General features: G+C 52.8%; 5 protein-coding genes across 5 annotated transcripts; 4 read left to right on the top strand and 1 right to left on the bottom strand.

Annotated features, from left to right (window-relative positions):
- Nucleotides 1–966: 966 nt before the first annotated feature.
- On the top strand, nt 967–2,676 carry SAPIO_CDS6168 (uncharacterized protein; the record flags this gene model as incomplete). Its single annotated transcript, XM_016788344.1, has 5 exons — nt 967–1,036; nt 1,112–2,003; nt 2,070–2,169; nt 2,246–2,341; nt 2,509–2,676. 5 exons carry the CDS (start codon nt 967–969, stop codon nt 2,674–2,676), a joined length of 1,326 nt encoding a protein of 441 aa, XP_016642101.1.
- A 2,536-nt stretch (nt 2,677–5,212) lies between these two features.
- SAPIO_CDS6167 (uncharacterized protein) lies at nt 5,213–7,282 on the top strand (the record flags this gene model as incomplete). Its single annotated transcript, XM_016788343.1, has 2 exons — nt 5,213–5,984; nt 6,093–7,282. 2 exons carry the CDS (start codon nt 5,213–5,215, stop codon nt 7,280–7,282), a joined length of 1,962 nt encoding a protein of 653 aa, XP_016642100.1.
- A 1,745-nt stretch (nt 7,283–9,027) lies between these two features.
- On the top strand, nt 9,028–13,785 carry SAPIO_CDS6166 (uncharacterized protein; the record flags this gene model as incomplete). The annotated part of the gene is made up of 2 exons (XM_016788342.1): nt 9,028–12,795; nt 12,856–13,785. The coding sequence occupies 2 exons, from the start codon at nt 9,028–9,030 to the stop codon at nt 13,783–13,785; spliced, it is 4,698 nt and encodes a 1,565-aa protein (XP_016642099.1).
- Nucleotides 13,786–14,853: 1,068 nt separating this feature from the next.
- SAPIO_CDS6165 (Cell division control protein) lies at nt 14,854–17,131 on the bottom strand (the record flags this gene model as incomplete). The annotated part of the gene is made up of 2 exons (XM_016788341.1): nt 14,854–16,725; nt 16,796–17,131. 2 exons carry the CDS (start codon nt 17,129–17,131, stop codon nt 14,854–14,856), a joined length of 2,208 nt encoding a protein of 735 aa, XP_016642098.1.
- A 1,507-nt stretch (nt 17,132–18,638) lies between these two features.
- SAPIO_CDS6164 (uncharacterized protein) lies at nt 18,639–19,917 on the top strand (the record flags this gene model as incomplete). The annotated part of the gene is made up of 2 exons (XM_016788340.1): nt 18,639–19,059; nt 19,136–19,917. The coding sequence occupies 2 exons, from the start codon at nt 18,639–18,641 to the stop codon at nt 19,915–19,917; spliced, it is 1,203 nt and encodes a 400-aa protein (XP_016642097.1).
- Nucleotides 19,918–20,188: the final 271 nt, after the last annotated feature.

Genomic DNA, 20,188 nt, shown 5'->3' with positions numbered 1-20,188 from the left:
GGAATTCAGCAATTAGGACGCTAAAAGAGACAGCGGATCGGATTACAACATAATGAACAGGGGGCCGAGAGCGTGGGTCAGGTCTCGGGGGCGCGTGGTCAGGATTTCGGCGGTCACGACGTGGGAGAGGGGTGCCTATCCGACTGAGACGCCTACACCGAAGATGGTCACCGCGGACATGATGGCCTTGAAGACGCTGACGCCGATAGCAATCAAGGTACGTTTGGGATTCACCGCAGACAACATCAGACGTCAATTAGCAACTTCCTTCTTGGAGTCGGCGAAGTAATAATCTACAGAGGTATGTTTTGGGAAGGGAACTGCCTGGACGGCGATATTGATGGTGCTCTGTGTGTCTTTAAATTCGGCCTGACCTCGATCCTATCTCCTCATCAACGAAAGCTCTCTGCCAGGGAAGTTCCAACCTCCTCATCACGTCCTCTGGTTGGTCCTGCATCAGGAACTCTCTCGGAGACTCCAGCAGGAAATAGGGAAAGAGAGAGAAAAAAAAAAGAATAAATAGAAAGAAATAAAGAAAAAAATAAAGCCGCAGGCCAGGACGGAGGGTACGATGAAGGAGAGAACTGACCAGTGCCTGACGATGCTTTGTCCATCAACTTTGGACTTCGCATGCGCCGAAACGAAGGGCAGCAAGAGTGATGACCGACGGAAACACTAAAGAAATTCACACTCAAGAAACAGATACCAAAGAAATGAATACTGAAGAAACGAACAGGGTGGAACCGCAAAGTATCACAGGATAGCCTGTTGGGGCACAGCCTGATCGGGCTTTTTCTTTCTTTGCTCTGATCGAGTTGGTCCGCGACAACAGTCAAGGGTATAAATGCGCCATCGACCGGCTCTAGACTCGGGTTACTTCGTACTTCGTATAACCATCGATTCCTGAGAAATAGCTCAGTAGCACCTCATTCTTCGACACTTGTTTTTCCAACACTTCTCTTCAGCATGGGCGAATCTAGTACACCCGACCAACTCGACCTATGTATCGCGGTCGATTTTGGTGCAACCCATACTGGTACGTGGAGTGTGCACCTTCTTGTCCCACTGGATTTTCTAACTAACCATAACAAACGGAAACACCCAAAAAAAGGAGTCGCGTGGATGTCGTCAAAACTTGAAGACGAAGATATCCACATCTTTAGAGACTGGCCCGAGGCAGACCCACGAGAGCCAAAGGTTCCGACTCTCTTGGCCAAGGAGCAAACTGGGAAGGGGACAGATTGGGGGTTCCCGTGCAAACATGCCGCAATCGAGAAGTGGAGAGGTTTTAAGATATTCTTGGATCCTAATGAGCTCACGATGGGCCACAGGAGTGGCTCTTATCACGCGCCAAAAGATTCGAGCGAAGTTGATCGAATTGTCACAGAGTATCTGAGGCACGTTTATCGCCATATCAGTGTCAGAATCCCGGATGATGCTACTCGCGCATCCCTTCCTGGAGAAGGGTGGAAAGACTGGAAAGTCTGCTTCATCTTCAGCGTCCCGACGACCTGGCATCCAGAACAGACCAATCACTTCCGGCAGCTCGTTCGGAACGCTGGATTTGACCAGGTGGATCAACACAAGGTGGTGCTAGGATTGACAGAGGCCGAGGCCGCAGCTGTCGCCGCCGGCGATTTGGACCTTCCTATCCAGAAGGGCGATGTCCTCTTGACGGTAGATGCCGGCGGAGGAACAACTGACTTCGCCTTTGCTAAGGTTGCAGCCGCCAAACCACTTACGTTTGAGTCCCTCGAGGCGGAAAAGGGTGTTGCGAGGGGCTCTTTGACAATCGATACCGAGTTCGAACGGCTCCTTGGCAGGAACCTGCCGGGAAATGCTGCGCAGAAAGTGACCGAAAGCGACGGTTTCCGTACGGTGAAGCATAATTTCGGACAAAGGGACCATCGAGCAGAAGAGTACAGTCTTGCGGTGAGCAAAGACATGGGCGATTCCTCCTTCGGCATGTTTACTCTGAAAGGCGGTCATCTGTTCTTTAAACAGTAAGTGCTTTCCTTCTTTATTGCCGACATGTACAGAAGACAGAATATATTCTAACCGCTTCATAGTGAGGTTATGCAGGATATTTTTGATGACATCTTGATGCGCATTGCACCGAAGAGGACGGACGCACTGGAAATGTTCGGGGGAAGCTACCCGGACAATGTAGTCAGTAGAAGCCCAAACTTCACACTTATCCTCTGTATGCCTGTCAGTTGCCTGTTTAACTAACCATGGCCATCAGAAATATGTTGTCCTATCAGGAGGCCTTGGGGGATCTGCCTATGTTCTCAGGAACTTTGAGGAGTTCTTTGCGAAGGAAGGGGAGAAGAGAGAATGTGTCCGTAACACAACGGTCCTCTCATGTCATCAACCGCAATTAGCTGTGGTGAGGGGCCTCCTCCTAGACTGGCAGCACGACATCCTGAGAACTCGAACCTCACGGCTCAGCTATGGCATTGCCGTTGAGCAGTTATACTCCAAGAAATCGCACTTTAACCAGTGTAGGAGGAGGGGGACCCCTTCAATGGGAAAGAATATGTCACAGATCAGATTCAATGGCTCATCAAGAAGGGCACAAGGTTGACTGTTGGTGACGAATTCAGTCATACCATCGAAAAACGCTTGGGTTCTGATGACGTGGACCAAGAGGGTTGGTCAGAGAAAATCGTTTAGTCAGAGAACCACGAGAAATACTTACCTGAGAACCTGACACAACGTGAGTACTCAACATTCGGTGTCGTTCGCATTTGTGACAGAGTCTTAGCTTTTTGACTTGGTGACCTACTGACTGGTGTTTCCTAGCCGGCGTATACTTGCTAAGGGAGATTCCTGTGTCCCTCGCAGAGAGTGGGAGTCTCAGAAAGACGAGACCAATCTTCAGGAAGAAGCACTACATCTGTCAGTATCGCCTGAGTTTAACTGTTGGGAAGTCCGGAGACCTCGAATTTGCCGTCTCCCCAGGGAGTGGTCTTGCCATAGATGACGACAACCAACCTATCAAAGTAGGACCGCCATTCTATCCCTCTCGTCGATTTTTGCGGCTTGCTAACGTATCTAGGTTGAATCTGAAATTGAAGATCATGCGGGATAATCGTCTCGTGGGAATTCGTCTTTTTATTTGTTTGAATTTTTTTCTCGAGTCTTCATCTGCTGAGGCAGTCCTCAAAGCTATGTATTTAGTTTTAATACAGCAGTACTTGGTTTAAGGCGATGCGTGTTTTATAGTGACGGCACATCAACGACCGGAACACTCGAATGCAAAGTGAGTCTGGCTCCGAGTGCCTATGAATATTGAAATTGGCGTTGTTTGAAGAAGCCCTTTGAGAAACCACAGGGAGGCGAAGACGCCGGGCATTCAAATCAAGGAGGAAGGCAACGATGGAAGCATCGAAGCCGATATGTAACAATCTTTGTTTTCGGAGAGGCATCGATCGACCCACTATGGTTTTTGGGAGTATATTTGTGCATCGTCCTTGGCTTCGCGATGGAGTCGACATTCTCGAGAACATCCTAGCCATGAGATAGGAGGATGCCAATAACGAATATTGCACTGAACCATGATCTTGATGCCTACTTTCTGAATTTCCGAAAAGGTGGATAGGTTTTCCTTTTCTTTTTTGGCTTGACACAAGGCTCAAATGCTGTACTAATACACACGGGAGCTTGTGGATGGCCTCCGTGTTTCCCCAGGGGACCATCGTGGGGAAGGATTCTGATTGCTTGATCTTGGGGCCAGTACACCACCTCCCCCGTCCCTCTCCGCATCCCCCAACGCCTCCCGCAACGCCCGCGCGAGGTGCAAGGTGCAACATGCCGGGTCGACAGTATCTAGGTCAGCATACAAAGGGACACCGAGTTCAGGGTCCTGTAAGGGAAAAAAAAAAAAAAAAAAAAAAAAAAAAAAACAATTGTCCTGAGAAACCGCCGAGAGGAGAGATCGCTCAGTTCATAAGACGCGCGAGGATCGAAAGAGCCTGTCAATTACTGTACTAGGTAATGCTGTAGAATGAATGAATCTCGGCACCGAGGAGAACGGTAACTGATACATTGGACACCGATCGGGAATAAAAGTTGGCCAGGTCAGAAACGGGTCCGTCATGTTTGCGCTGCATCTCAAAAATGCGTCTTACGACAGGTGGTGAGGCCAGTGTGCATGGAGATGTCCATGCTTCCACATGCAAGGCAGCTGCCCGCTGCCGAGAGGAATGGATACGAGTGGGCAGATTACTTTTCTTCTCATACTCTACGAGTATGTCAGCGATACATCATGTGTGAAAGGGGAGATCTCAGAAGCAAGGGGGGATTTCTTCTGCCCACATAGCCGTCGAATAAGGTTATGGGAATGGGCGTCGAAAAAGATGGGATGGTGGAGGGTTGGGTTGTTCTAGAAACTTTCTGGGCTGGATGGTGCATGAGTCTGACTACCATTGACGTAATGATTTCCTAGCCTCGAAGGGACAGGATCGCGGCTAACAAAGTAGAGGAAGTTGAGGGCATCTGCATCTGGATCTTTGCTTTGCCTACCTCAGTCTCAAAGGCAGGTGCTCAGTTGGCGGTTGGGGAGTAACTTCCTTCCCGCGAAGTCTTGGTGGTTTGCTGTTTCCTTGATCTACATCGAAAAGGCATCAATGAGGATGGGTTGCAGTTTCCCCAGAGCGCCAAAAATTGAAATCAGCAATTGATTGATGGGTCAATTGAAGGTAATCCGGGGAAGGAGTACTTGCTAGTCGCGTTTAATAATGTATCCATATGCACAAATTGTATGCAAAGATACATTTCTGGGGCTGAATCTTGAGTACCTACAATTGGCAACCAGCTCAGCTCATTGTCACGCCCGATTGTCGCCAGCAGCTCCAGATTCAATCACTGAAACGACGCGCTGAATAGTGGCATTTACCCCCTGAATCAGTGTGTTCTTGCGCCCAGACCACCTCGATTGAGCGCTTCCAGGTACAATACAATTCATCAATAGAACGCTGAATCAAACCACGAAGTCATTCTCCACCAAAAAAAAAGCCGGTACCCCAGAAAGGGGAAGAAAGACACGAGGGGAAAGAGCAACCAGCTTTCGAGGGTTAAAAAAAAAAATCAATCCCAGAGGCAAAGGGCCGAAAAAAATTTATCGTCGCTCCATTACCTACGAAATCAATTGCTCTCTTCCAAGAATCATCCTTTCATCAAAGAATGACAATCCGACCGACAACCTCCCATGGCCAACGCGACTAGATCTGGCCGTCCCCTCAAGAACCTGCCTCCCTCTCCGCATCGCGGGTCGAATGCGAACAACGAGCCACACCTGATGGCGACCTCGGCGGCACGCGCCAACACCGGTGCCGCTGGCGCTTTGCCTCAGGGCAAGGCCAACAACTTGTCTCGGGGCGCGGCGGGCGCGGGCGGACGCGCGAAGCGAGGCCTCGATGCCATCGAGGAAGAAATCGATGGCAAGGCGAACGTGAAGCGATCGAGGATTTCGGTCGACATTCCTGCGGCGCGATCGGTGGATACGAGTCACTCGAGGACCGCTAACAGTGCGGGAGCTGGCTCCGCACGCGCCACTCAGCGGGGTACCAAGCGCTCTCACCACCAGACACAGCAAGCCCAGCAGGAGGCTCAGCGGGCTGCACCCACTACTACGACCACTAACGATAACAACAACAGCGCCAATTGCCATGCGAGAGCCCCTGACGACGAGGACGACGAGACCGCGACGAAGCACGCGAACAAGAAGCAGAAAGTCCACGACTCGCAGCATCAGCATCAGCATCAGCAGTCACATAACCATGGAGCGAAACCCACCAAGCACCAAGAGAAAGTCCGAAATGGCATCCAGCACGAACTCGACAAGTTGCAACCCGCGCCTGCTGATACCAAACCCGAGGGCCGCAAGCTGAGGTCGCAGGAGACCATTCGCTTCAAGAGCGAGCTCTCAACTTATTTCCCCGAATACGATGAGATCATCGGCAATGATCCCAAGGAACATCGTGAGTGCTTCCCAAATCTCTCATCCCCTTGCTTCAATTGTGCAGCGCATGTTTTGCACTTTACGCGCTCCATGCAGAGCCCTTTGCTAACTCAATTGTCCTCCCCAGATCTTCTTAACCTCGAGACCCCCATTATCATCATCGAGACAAGTCTGGCCACCGAACACGGTAATGCGAACAACCTACTTGCGCAACAAAAGGCCTTCCTAGACTCTCCCTCGAACGAACCCCTCTTCTCCGTCCGACATTACGGCGACGCGTCGTTCAATAACCTTCATGACTCGCAGCTAATCGACTTCGGCTTCCTCGAAGCTCGAGATAAGAACAAGGCACTCGAAGATCCGCTGCCCGATACCTACTTTGAGCCGGCCCACAAAAAGGCTGAGAGACTGGAGAAATCTATCAGAAACACAGAACGAGGCAGAGCCCAGCATGAACGCGACCGCGTCATCCGCCTCCTCGACGGCCTCCAAGGTCACGACTGGCTCCGAATCATGGGCGTCAGCGGCATTACCGAGAGCCGCAAGAAATCGTTCGAGCCCGCACGAGACCACTTCGTCAAGGGATGCCAGTCAATTCTAGATAAGTTCCGTCGTTGGACCCTGTTCGAAAAGCGTCGCAAGCAAGAGCGAGAGCGCATTGCCCAAGAGCATGCGCAGAATGAGCGAGCTCCGGCCGCCTCCTCCTCCAAGTCCCAGAAGGACTCTACTGATACCGCCACGGCGACACACATCGAAGATGGTGCGACTGTTGGAGACGATGCATCCGTTGTGAGCGATCCCACTAGCGATGTGGACGCTTCAATCGCCAAGCAGCTCCAAGAAGAGGTGCTCGCTAGGGCTCGAGTCGCTTCCGAGACCACTGCTCCCACTACTACTGCTCCTCCTACCACCAATGGCAATGGCGCGAAGGCTACTGCAAAGCGCAAGGGCGACATCGCCAAGATTACCAAGAAAACCACCAAGCGCAGCCACACCACAACTTCCGCCGCCAAACCCGCTTCCATCACCAAATCCGCTTCTACTAAGAAACCCGTTGCCAAGGCCAAACCCACCAAGGCTACATCCACCAAGACCGAACTCGTCAAGGGGTTTACATCTTTCTTCGAGAAGAAACACGAGCGCGACGCAGCCCTTAGCAGGGGACGCAGGCCCAGCCGCAAGGTTCTTGCCTGGGGTCGCCCGATTCCTGAGATGCCCGAGCGCGACTTTGAGCTGCCTGAGGAGCTCAAGGATCCTGAGATCATCGCGGCTCTCGCGAGAAAGAGGAGGCGCGATCGACGTGCCGGAAAGGCTTGAATCATTTCTTTTTCTTCTTTTTTTCTGTTTCTTCCGAGTTCATCGAGCAAGTCTGTGCCAACTCAATCTGACGAGTCACAACAAAGTCTCCATTTCCGAATCAAACGAACTTTGTTTTCTTCGTTCTGTTTCTTGGAAGCCATCGAGCAAGTCAGCACCAACCTGACGAGTCACGACGAAGTCGCCATTCCCACATCAAGCGAACTTTGTTATTTTTCTTCTTTTCTTCTTTTTCATTTCGATTTTTTTTTTCCCACTTGCTGGCCAATTACTTTTAATAGTTCTTTCATGCACATTTCGGCGTTTTAAGGAAGGGGGATTTAGCATGATGGTCATGATGAAGCCGTGTTTGCTTCAAGGTATGGAAAGGAAAGGGTAACTTCATAGGCACGCGCGCATTAAGCTGGTTTTTATTGGAATTTTAATTCCTCGACCGTGGGAAAGGATGTGTGTCTTGTACTCCGTAGAGTGGCTATCTTTTGTGCAGAGGCTTCAAGTAACTGAACTAGTAACGAGATCCCCATGGCCTCCGGCGGCGTTCTAGTAGTTATAGGATGATTGGAGAAGCCCCCTACTTGCTGTTCTATTAACTGAGCTTGCCGATGTTTCTCGTGAGGGACTCGAGATGTTGGAGAGGGCTTGGACGAGGAAGGAGCATTGGCTGCGGCTCTTGTTTGCCCCGAATCGGACGCTGTTCTTAGGTAATCAGTTATGGACTTGACACACGCTCCATTGACAGTGAATAGCTTCAACAGGAAATGAAATTGAACAAAATTTACTAGATTCATAGTGTACTCATGTCCTAAAGATCTATTTAATGTCAAAGCCAAGAAGTGAGAACTTGAGGTTTGGACTTTGGAAGTTCCCGTCTCAGAAGATACTTTGTACTTTTTGGGACTTGATTGCATCCTTGATGGAAGGTACCTCGGTACCTGTGTACTTGCCAATCGTCCCAGAAGCGCATACTGGCCCAAGTCACCCGAAAGTCGCGTCACTGCCAAGCAAGGCTGCCAAACTCCACAGCTTCCTGAGCTTGACTTCACACCTTGTCCCACCTCCCATCATCAACCTCATCTCATCTCTTAACCCAAAGATACCCATTCTTTCACAGCTCCCACATTCCTTAATGTCCAACTTGGGGTCGCCAAATACGCAATACTGATTGGCCCTTTATCGATCGATTGTATTCGAGCTGAAAAAAAGCCCTGGACTCGACTGGTTTCTGACGCAGGACGACTTGCCCAGCGACAGGTATTTTTTCCTCCTCACTCGCGCTCCCACAACCAACTCAGCCCAACTCTCGAACTCGCGCATATTCTACCCACGACTCGCTAGCTGGAACTAGCATCTTCGCTTATCGTCAAGGATCTGACGTGCTAATCCTTCGGCGCAGAGACCGCCTCCGCTCCCATTCATCATCCATCCTTACTCCTCTCCGCGCTCCCCATCGATTGTCTGTCGAGTCCGTCGAAGTTTAGCCATCGACTCGCCACGCAAAGCGTACCTTCATGCATCACCTTAGCTAAACACCGAGCCCGCGCACATCAAGCGGGGTGCGTATCGAGAGGGAGGCGCCATACCGATAGGAAAAAACCCGCGGGACGGGAAAGAGGGTTCTTCTCTCCGACGACCGAACCATCCCCCGCAAGCCCCCCCAACGCCCTGTCGCCCATCTCGCCACCTTACACGTACACATTTTCCGGCACTGAACAGCAAGCAGTGCCTTCTCCAGATAACCAGACACGATGGCGCAAACAATAGGAGGATTTCAAGATGTCAGCGATGCCGAAGACCATGACGTGGAGATGCTTAGCGACGAAGAGCCCAAGCCCATCAAGGACTTACCTCCCTTCAAATACATCCTGATCCGTCAGGATGTCGATCTGGAGATTAATTTCCTCGAGCGAAGTCTTAAGGGCAAGACTGAGATTATGATTCACGCGCTCGACAGTTCGACACTCCAGGAAATCGCCATCGATGCCCGGCAATGCAAGATCGATACCGAGAACATCACTGTGCAAAAGATGCGGAATGGCCAGCCCCTCGGCCAACCGAGCCCAGCGCCCGCCACCTACGTGGATCCCTACAACCTTCTCGAATACCCCCAACTCTATCGATGGAACGCCCGACACGCTGGCATTCGCAAGATACGGGTACGACCCTTGACTAGGACTCGAGCGACGGACCTTCCCGCGGAAGATAGAAGATTCGCGGGTTGTACTCCTGTCGATGGCTCGTTGCGAGTGAAAATTAAGAATGAGGAGCCCTCCTCCAGCCATAGGATCATTGTGAGGAAACCGTCAGCCACGGGGCCGAATGCGTTTCTTGATGGGCGGACGGATGATGAAATGTCGTACGTCATTTCGATTCCATTCGAGACGAGGGATATACGTGACGGTTTGCAGTTTGTCGGCCTTGATCCTGGCGACATGAGATATCCCCACGCCTACACGCGTCATTCTTACGAGCCGGGCACTGCCTGTTGCTTGTTCCCCTGCCTCGACGACCTTGGTTCCATCGGGGACTGGAAGATCTCCATAAAGTGCCCACGGACTCTAGGCGATCTGCTTGGCCAAGCTCTTGTCACCAAACGCCAAGCCAACGGAAACAACTCAAATCATCACGACAATTCTACCCAGGTTATCGGCGGGAGTGAACCCGTACTCAGCGAGGAAGACAAGTTGCTAGAAGTGACGGTCGTGTGCTCGGGGCTTCTGACTGACGAAATCATCGATCCCAACGACGATCGCAAGAAAGTGATGACATTCGAATCCGAAAAGGCAACATCAGTTCATAAGGTCGGCTTCGCTGTTGGCCCATTCGAGCATGTCGATCTCTTCTCCGATTTTCGCACTGAAGAGGATGACGAGAAACTCGGTGCGAGTGCGTTAAAGATCCACGGCTATTGCCTACCCAGGAAAGCAGACTGGGTCAGGAATACCTGCGTAGCTCTAGCGACTGCCGCCGACTACCTTTCGCTCACCTTTTCGGGGTATCCTTATGACAGCTACAAGCTATGCTTCGTTGAGGACATGGTCGAGGATACATTGCCGCTTTATTCGTTTTCGTTCATCTCAACGCGTCTTTTGTATCCGTATAAGATCATGGATACCGAGGTTGATGTTACCCGAAAGCTAGTGCATAGCCTGGCGACCCAGTGGAGCGGCATCTGTGTTATACCGAACACACGCCGCGATCGTTGGGTTACCACGGGCATCGCGTATTACATGACCGACCTCTTCATGAAGAAGCTCTGCGGTAACAATGAGTACCGGTTCCGCATAAAACTCGCTGCCGACAAGCTTGTGGAGATGGATGTTAACCGCCCCTCCCTTTACGAGCTTGGAAGGTACCTACACGTCGGCGACTTTGAAAGGGAGTTTATGGATCTGAAGGCACCGCTCGTCCTGTTCATCCTGGACAAACGAATAGCGAAAGCCACGAGTGGCTCGCACAATCTCACCCAAATCCTCTCTCGCCTCTTTACAAAGGCTAAGATCGAAGGCGACAACGTCATCACGACGAAGAGCTTCCGGAAACTCTGCGAGAAGACTTCTAAGTACAGCCTCGATACTTTCTGGGACCAATGGGTCTACGGGTCCGGCTGCCCTCGCATCCAAGTCACACATCGGTTTAACAAAAAGCGTTTGTGTGTCGAGATGACTATCGGTCAGGTCCAAGGGCCCGAAGACATTGAGAGGAAAGAGATGAAACCGTCGGACTTTCTGCAAGCCATCAAAGAGAAGCAATATGGCGTCGTCGGCGGTCCTATCCAGCCATTGTTCACGGGGCCCATCACAATCCGTATTCATGAGGCTGACGGTACTCCTTATGAACACATTGTTGAAATCCGCGAGGACACCGCACAGAAGCGGACGGTCAAATTCGACATTCCCTACAATACAAAGTATAAGCGGTTAAAGCGCCGCCGAGAGAAGAAGCAGGCGAGCGCCGGTGCGGCGGCTGAAGCGGCCGCCGCTGCCGGCACTGATGAGGGCTTCTTGTATTGCCTGGGAGACACTATCAACACGCCTGCGGACATGGAACGATTCGCAGCCGAAGAGTACAACGAGGCGACCGAGAAGCAGATGGATGCTGAGTCGTACGAGTGGCTGCGTGTCGATACCGACTTTGAGTGGCTCTGCTCTATGAAGGTCGGCATGGCGCACTACATGTTCGTGTCTCAGCTTCAGCAGGATCGCGATATCGTCGCCCAGGAGGACACCCTGCTTTACATCCAGAGGGAGACGCCGCATCCGGTTGCCTCCACGGTGCTTGCGCGGACCCTGATGGATATTAAGTATTTCCACGGGATCCGCACCATGGCAGCCCACCTGCTCAAGAGCCAGTGCAACGAGGCGATGGGAATGAGGGGCATGATTCAGCTTGAGATGGCGTTCCGTGACATGTTCTGCCTTCCGGGTACGAACACTCCTAGGCCAAACGACTTCTCGGACAAGCGCCAGTACCTCGTGCAATGCGCCATCCCTGAGGCTCTGTCTCAAGTCCGCGATAAGAACGGGAAGTGTCCCCTCAGGATCAAGCGCTTCATCTTGGACCTTCTTCGTCTTAATAACAATAGCGAAAACGAGTTCAACGATGACATCTACGTTGCTAAGCTGATTACGTCTGTTGCGAACACGCTCATTCCCAACAAAGTTCAGAACACAATGGCGCTCAGCTTTGAGGACGAGGAGGAAGCGGAGGAACAGGAGCGCGAAGAGCAAAAGATCAAGGAAGAGTGCCTCGAGGAAATTAACCGTTACCTTAGAAGGGACGAGTGGTCTCACTCTTACCAGAACGTTTGGACGATTGCGGGGTTGGATGCTAAACAGCGTTTGATGAAGGCTGGCGTGATTCCGGTCGACGGGCTTGATTTTGTCAAGTACCTGCAGGATGCGACGTATGACGATGTGAGGATCAAGTGCTGGGCCGCCCTCGTGGATCTGGGCTTCATGATCGAACCCGTCATCTTTAAGCTTTTCATGTGTTGCCTCAGCACGGACAGGTCACCCTACGTCCGGGACCGCCTCATGAAGATATTTTGCGAAGGCCTAGCATCTATCGCATTCGGAGAGTACGCGAAGCCGAAACCACAACCGGCGGCGACGGCGGCTACGGCTGCGCCCAACGGAACGACAGGTCCTACCATTAAGGATGAGGACCTGGACATGGCCGACGGCGAGGACGACGGCCTGGTGGTCGTTAACATCGAAGCCACCGAGCGCGCCCTCGAGGAGGCCCGCAAGCTAGCGCAGCGCAAGAAGGAGTTGCCGCTGGCGCTGGAGGCGCTGAAGAAGGAGATGGAGACGACGTACGGGGACGTCGAGAGGGAGCTCCAGCGCGCCGTGTGGAAGGCCATAGATTCGCCGGTCCTCGGTCGCGCTGAGAGGATTACCCTGCTTGAGCTGTGCGCGACAATGTTTGATGAGGCGGATCGGTGGATTATTACGTTGAATTATCCGAAGAGGTGGAAGGTTACGCGGAACATCTACCGGCATAAACCTTCGAGCGTGAGTTTCTTTTCCCCTTTTTCTCTTTAAAATCTCGGGTCTAACATTTCATTCTTTCAGCTTCTCGTCAATTTCAAGTCGTACTACCGCACAAAACCACAGCATCCTGAAATTCTTCCTGTGCCGCCACCTCCAGTGCAAGCACCACCTCCACCAGCGGCGGCACCGCCCGAGCCTAAGCGGCCGATGATCGTCGCGCGCGCCTCCTCTATCAAGGTCAGCCGACCGTCCATCTCCGCCCCGTCAACCGGAGGAGGCGCCGCTGCCGCCGCCGCCGCCGCTCCACCCAAAATCCCCAGCACCTCGTCCGAACGTCCCAGCATCTCCGTCCCCGTGCCCAGCCACGCAGATTCTATCGTAGCCTCCCCCGTCGCCATCACGACACCCCGACCGCAAATCGAGCGCAAAAACACGCTCTCACTATCCACTTCCTCGTCCCACAAACCGGCCAAGCGCCCCCGCGATAAGCTCCAGGATGCAGCAGGAGGGCCCACGGGAACGCCCGCCCCGAAACGACCCAAGGTGGAAAAGCCGCACAGGCCTTCCGTTGGCGTGACGAGCGGTACGCCGTCCAAGCGCTCGCGTATCGTGACTCTTAAGCACCCATCGCTCCGGGGGATCCTGAGGAAGGTCATGGGCCCTTCGAGCATTAGGATAGGCTCGTCGGGCGGTAATAGTAGTCGGGGTAGTTCTGCTGGTGGAGCGGTGCCTTCGCCGCCGGCGATGGGGTCTATTCAGGCTAAGCCGGCGAGGAAACCGTTGCCTTCCGGTCCGGCGGGGGTATCTTCTTCTTCATCTTCTCACGGGCACGGGCACGGGCACTCGCATGATCGTGATCGTGATCGTGGTCATGGTCATGCTACGACGAATGGGGGTGCGAGAGTGCCGTTGCCGGGTGGGAGAGACAAGCCTGCTTCCGCTCCAGCACCGGCTCCGGCTCGTCCGAAGATTATGCTGAAGCTTAAGACGAAGAAGGACCCGACGACGTGAAAGAGAAACACGGTGTGGTGGAAGACGAACACGAACATGGGACCAGAACGTTTAGTATTGTGGTCCCTTCTTTTTTTTTCTTGGTTTCTTGATGATTACAGCGATCTTTCATTGTTTACATCTTTTCTTTGTTCTTCTTTCGAAATATGTTTCTCGTCGAGCATGGGTGGTAATGGTAATGACCGCACGGCGTTGGTATTACTAGACACAAAACGTTTTCTTCTTTCTCTTCTTCTCTTTCGTTTCCGACTGCTCCTTTTTTTTTTTTCTTCTCTCTCTTTCTTCCTCTTTTTCCCCCTACAAAATGGCTACTTGTAAGAATGATTCAGAGTGCAAAAGGGCCGAGGAAGAATAATACCGGCCGGTGTTTTTCTTCAACTTCTTTTTCTTTGGCTTAAGTCGTTGGCATTGAAAGGGTTCGGTTGTGGAGTTGTTTGGGAAGAAGGGAGCGGAGATGGGATGTATGCTAGGTGGCTAAATAAGGGCGAGGTTTAGCTCTAATGATGGTTTTCCACTCGAGGAAACACATTTTTCTGGAGGCGATGGGAGATTTTCGAATGTCTTTGACGTGTGACCAAGTTTCGAAATGATATTGGATCTCTACGGACGAGCTGGTGATGCCCCCCGCCCAACAAAACTCTCCCAAGGTAGCTTCAGCTCGAGCCCGTCTTCTAGATCGAGAACGGAACATCCCCATTGAAGTCGATCATATACACTTCTTTGTGCGTGAGTATTGTATTATACATAATATTACTACTTGTACACTCCGTCGAGGCCGCGTAAGAGCCTTTGTTTCCTACCCCTGGGCCGATTCTTTTGACATGATAAAGGAAAATAAGCTCTGGCAAGATGGCAATTGATGATAACGATGCTTCCTTTTTCCAAACGAAAAGTAGAACCAAGAACACGCAAAACAAAAAGTAAATATGCTGAAGAAAGTACAAAAAAAGGATAAAAGAAAATCTAAAACCCCCAAAACGATCGATGATAATCCAAAGTGAGTGAGCGGTAAACAAGATATAAAAAAAAGATATAAAAAATAGAGAGAAAAATAAGAAATGCTTCGTCTCACCCCCGCCAATTAAGATACGCCCAAATCAACCCGGCCATCCAAACAACCCTCCAAGCCATGGCCACAAACTCCCTCACCACGACCTTCAACTCCACACTCCTCCTCCTCCCCGACGCCGCGCGCCACAGACTCCTCGACTTGCCGCTGTCGTAAAAGTCGTTGTTGATCTGGATGCGGAGCTGTTTGTGGCCGCCTCCGCCCCAGCCCCAGCGGGAGGAAGAGGACGAGGCGAATTTGGAGGATTTGCGCTTGGATTTCCATGCGGAGGGGGTGGATGACGATGTGGATGAAGTGGATGAGGAGGAGGTTGTGGTTGTGGGATCGCGGGCGAGGTCGGCTGAGGAGACGGGGTTGCGGGTGCGCGAGGCTGAGAGGGAGGAGAGGCGGTTGGGGTAGGAGGAGTTGGATGAGGAGGAGTAGGTTGGGGGGTCTTCGTCGTGGCGTTTTTCTTTGTAGACCGGAAGATAAGAAGAGGAAGATGATGATGGTGACGGACCGGAAGAGGGGTTGAGTGAGTGAGCAAAGGCCGGGAGACCGAGGAAGGAAACGAGGAAGGCCCGGATGCTGATGAGAGATAGAGAAACGATGACGAAGAAGCCGTACCCGACAAACGTCCGGAATTGGTTCGGCAGGAGGCAGAGATGAGTCTGCATCGTGGGCTCACCGCCACGCAGAGATTTGCCGCTCTCGTCGATGGGGTTCCACATACTGACCATGACGAAGCCGGGGGTGGGGATGCCCATGGCCATGCTGATGCTCTTGACGGTGATTTCAACAGCGTTGTTCTTGGCGCCGGAGTGCGTCAGCTCGCAGTAGTCATGATCATCGCCCGAGAACACGCGCTTCACGTTCCCGACGCTGCTGACGATCTTCACCGAGTCCTCCTCACTAAGCACGTTCTGGTACTGGTAGCCAGCCGACACGGAGATGGCGTTCCGGTGGTCGACCACGCGGCCAGCTGCATCCGTGGGCACGGGCTTGCTGGGCGGCCAGCGCTCCCTCATCGGTCCGCAGGGCGTTCCCGGATCGCGGTAGAGAGGCACGTGGGTTAGAAGGATCGTAGGGAAGTCGGCGACGTTGGCATTCTTGTCTTCCTTGGGGTCAGCAAAGTCCGCGTCGGTGAGCTTCGAGGCGTCGAGTACGTTGTTGTTCAGTTGCGACTCGACGTTGTCACCGCGTAGGAATCTCAACTGGTCGAGCACGGCTTTCCTCTTGAGGCTCTGGACCTCCTTGAGGAACTCGTCGGCGGGGCCGTAGATGTGCTTAAGATTCTCCGTCCGGGCTTGCTCCGAGGTGCCCGCACTCAGAGACACAGTATCCACCGAGACAATGGTGTGGTTCCCCACGACATCGACGCGGTTCGGCTCGCCAAAAAAGGCGCTAAACCGATCCCTCACAGGCACCTTGATCATTGAACCGAATCCCAAATCATGGTTCCCCGGCAAGCTCGCCACAAGTTTCCTCCCCTTCTTTCCCGCCCCATGTTGGCCTCCCTCTTCGTGGTAGGGCTTAAAAAAGATGTTGCTAAACCGCTTATATTCCTCCAGCCAGTAGTCATGCCCGTACTTCTTCTTCCACATCTTGGCGTACTTTTTCTCGTTCGCCGGGTAAGGCCGGGCCCAGCTCGCTTCGTTGAAGTCGCCGTTTGCCGTCTTCCACTCGCGGCCGCCGTCGAACAGGTCGCCGAGGAAGAATAGGGAGTCGGGGCGTAGTTGGCCTTGGAGCTCGTTGTAGGATCGGCGGATATAGTTGTCGACGACGAGGGGGGTGAGGTCGGAGATGGGCCAGGGGCGGCTGGGGTAGGATTTGGGGTCGATGAGCTGGGGGTCGGCGACGAAGATGAGGTGGTGAGGATTCGCATCTTTGGGCTAAGAGCATGCACCACAGTTAGTTCCCAAAGTCTAAACATGGACAACCCAGGGACAAGAAAGCGCATACCCAGTCTTCCCACTTGTGCCATTTACATTGCTCCACCTTCCAGTGAAACAGCCACCTCTCACCTCGCAGTAGTACAAGCAGCCATAGGAGCACGATTAAATGGGGGAAGCTCAGCAGCCTCCTCCTCGTTAGGTTCCTCCGCACATGCCACACCGTCCTGGTGACGAAGCCGGCTGCCATCTTCGCGCCGTTGCCGCGGGAAAAGGTATACGCCGAAGACACGGCGCGCGAGACGAGCCGCTTCACGGAGCGTAGCACATGATTCAACGCGGATCCTCGGTCGTTGTCAAAGGGGTTTCGGCGGGCCTTGAAGTTGTTACTGTATGGTGGCGACATGGCGGGGCAGCCATCCGTGCCGCGGAGTAGAAGCGGCGACGCCCTGTTCGTCCAATTTCTCCTATTCTCCCGGTGGAGAGTGTCGACTTCTGAGGGTTGATCGTGTAAATCGGCCAGGCGCATACAAAGTGGACAAGGACCGAGTCTCAATTATGTCTGCACCCGGGACAGCGAGGTCGCAGTTTGTCTGCTAGGTCGATGAGAGCGAGTTAGCAATCGTTGGGTGGTGACACCTAGGTCAAGGTTCCTCGGCTCAGTCGAATGGTTCTTCGAGGAGGGCTAGTGCTCTAAGGAATGCGGGAAGAACCAAATCTGTTCAGATCAAGTGTCCAACTGCATTGACTTGCTGCAAGTGTTGCACTTTTGGATTCTGTCAAGTAAAAGTAATCAACCCCTTGTAAAAAGTACGTACCTCCTATTTCCTATTTAGCAATTGGAACGGTGTGGCCCCGGTTAAAAAGACGGCCACGTGTAAGCAAAATTTTCTCGTTACAACAATATCTTATTCGATTATAGATTATCATTTAACATGGCTTAGGTATGCCTACCGAATGGACTGGCCAGGAAAGACTGGATATCTTGAACGAGAGGAGCAATTGTCTGCAGTGGACAACCTCCTCGCAGTCAAATCTCTGCCTCTTTTGGCAGTGTCTGGAAGGAAACGGGGTTGGATCTGCACTAACAATGTTCAACGTTGAAGCCTGTGGAGAAGGGGGCTTAGCACCACCCGCTGCCAGCTGTCTGTTTTCAGGGACAAGGCGATTAGGTAAGCTGCTCTCCCGCGCTAAGCAAGGGTATCCCAGCAAGTGGCAAATAGAAGGCAGGAGCGCCCTGAAAGCAGAATTGGACTCGGATATCACGGACGCGACCAAGACACGGTCTCGCCGGAACCTCTGCATCTTGAAGAGTTGTACAGATGCGGGTACGTGGGGAAAGAGTTCAGCATTCCGAAGAAACATTGATTCTCAATTCCCGAGAGTTCAATTGGCCTCGGAGGATCCAAAACAATCAAACACGTTTGTGAACTAACTCTTTTGGAGTCTGGATAGAGCCGTAGCAGCAGCCAGTTGTCTCTGCATGCCGTGATCCCGACTGAAGTGGATTCCCTCATTAGCCATGACAATGCATCAACCAAAAAAAGATCACGATCCAGACTCTGTAGCAATCAGTCAATGCCAACCGGTTCAGTTCCACGACATGAGATACAAAGTAGCTAGCAGAGTAAAAACCCTCAATGAAACAATCGAGCTTTAACTGGTCCGCCACCGAAGCCTTCCATCTAGAATAAACTGGGTCTCCCGGACCTTGCGAAACAAACTTTTTTCTCTCTCTCTCGAGATCCCGATGTCTTTTTTTCGCGCATGTTAATCTCCGCCTGCCATCCTCTCTTATCTTCATTCCATCCCTTCCTCCATCCTCAATTCTCCTCTCCCTCCTCTCATTCCTTTCTCCGACCGAGCAAATTGACGCCTTTTCCCCTATTCTTCCCCTCAGAAACGCGTTCAAAATGCTCGCGTCACTCCTCTCCCTCTCCCTCCTCCCCCTCCTAACCTCCGCCCTCCCCAACCCCAACCCCAACCTCGACATCCCGCTCCGCGCCCGCCAAGCCCCCGCAACCGCAATCTGGGTCTCCGTCGACGCAAGCGGCACACCCGTCACAACCGTAACCCCCCACGAGACCACCATCGAAGGCACGCCCACCCTCGCCGACGCGGCCCCGAACGAGGTCACCGGGACGGTATTCACTCTCACCGAGAACGTCCAGATCACCACGAGCACGGGGTCGCGCGTGCCGGCTCCGACGGGGACGGATGGGAAGAATCCCTCGGGGGCGTTCGCGCGATGCTTTAAGGGGGATGATGAGGAGTTTGCGCCGTTTTGCGATCCTGCGAAGGACTCGCAGCTCTACGTCGATCGCCTATACTATGGTATGCTCTCTCCTTTTCTTCTCCCATTCGCACACGCACTCCAACATGAGGATTATACTAACACGGTCACGATCAGTAACCTGGAACCCCGACTTCTTCAACGACACCCTCAAGACCTCTACCAACACCACAGCAAAGTGGCGCATCTCCATCGTAGCCAACCGCATCTCCTCCACAAACGACTCCGACACCATCAAGGCCTTCGAAACCACAGACACCCTCCCCGCCGCTTGGGGCGTCTATCCCTGGAAAGTCACCTCCTCCGTCCTCGAGTCCAAGCAGCCCACCAACCTCACCCTCTCCATCGTCGCGTCGCGCGAAGGGCAAGCCGAGACCGTCGAGCATAAGGGGCCTACTGTCTACGTTACGTATGCGCCTGCTTTCAAGACGCAGGGCCCTAGGTTGCCCAAGGGTGCTGAACTATATATTGCCCTACCGTCTGTGGCTGCGTTCATTCTCATTATGCTGTTCGGTACGTGTTGGTGGAATAAGAAGGTTCGACACGTCGGTATCGGAAATATCATGAGCAGGTCCCGACACGGCTACGGCGTCGGAAAGGCCCGCGCGAAGAGGCTCGCCGGGAACGTCAGGAAGAGCTTGAGGAGGAAGGAGGAGAGGGGCATCATGCTCGAGCAGTGGGACGATATCTCCCGCGAGGATTTGAGCCACGGAGGTGAGCGGTACAAGGATGTCCCCGCGCCCAGGCGTGACAGCGATGTCTTGGGTAGTCTCGCCGGTACGCCCGTCAATGACAGGTTCCCTTCTTCGCCTGCGCCGAGGGATGGCGAGGGGAGGAATGTCTTTAGGGAAGAGATGCAGAGGCAGGACCGTCTGGCGCGGGATCGGCCGAATTACTAGCGTTCTCGCGTGTAAGAGGCCCGTACCCTAGAGGATGGGTAACCCCGATGGAAGGGATAGAGAATGTTGGGTTGTAACAGTACAACAGAACAGAGGTAGAGGTTTTTCTCTACCAAAGGAGGAGTATACGTACTCTGTACAATTAACGTGTCAAAGAGTGATTCTACCCATGAAGGCTGTGTAGGATAAGGGGGCTATTCTTTCGTCTCTCCGGCCCTTCTCATATACTAGCCTATGTTCTATACCGCAGCTAATAACGAAGTCATGACGC

This window comes from Scedosporium apiospermum (genome assembly GCF_000732125.1).
Source record: "Scedosporium apiospermum strain IHEM 14462 chromosome Unknown SEQ_SAPIO_0100, whole genome shotgun sequence".
NCBI lineage: Eukaryota > Fungi > Ascomycota > Sordariomycetes > Microascales > Microascaceae > Scedosporium > Scedosporium apiospermum.
This window is presented reverse-complemented; position numbering and strand designations above follow the sequence as displayed.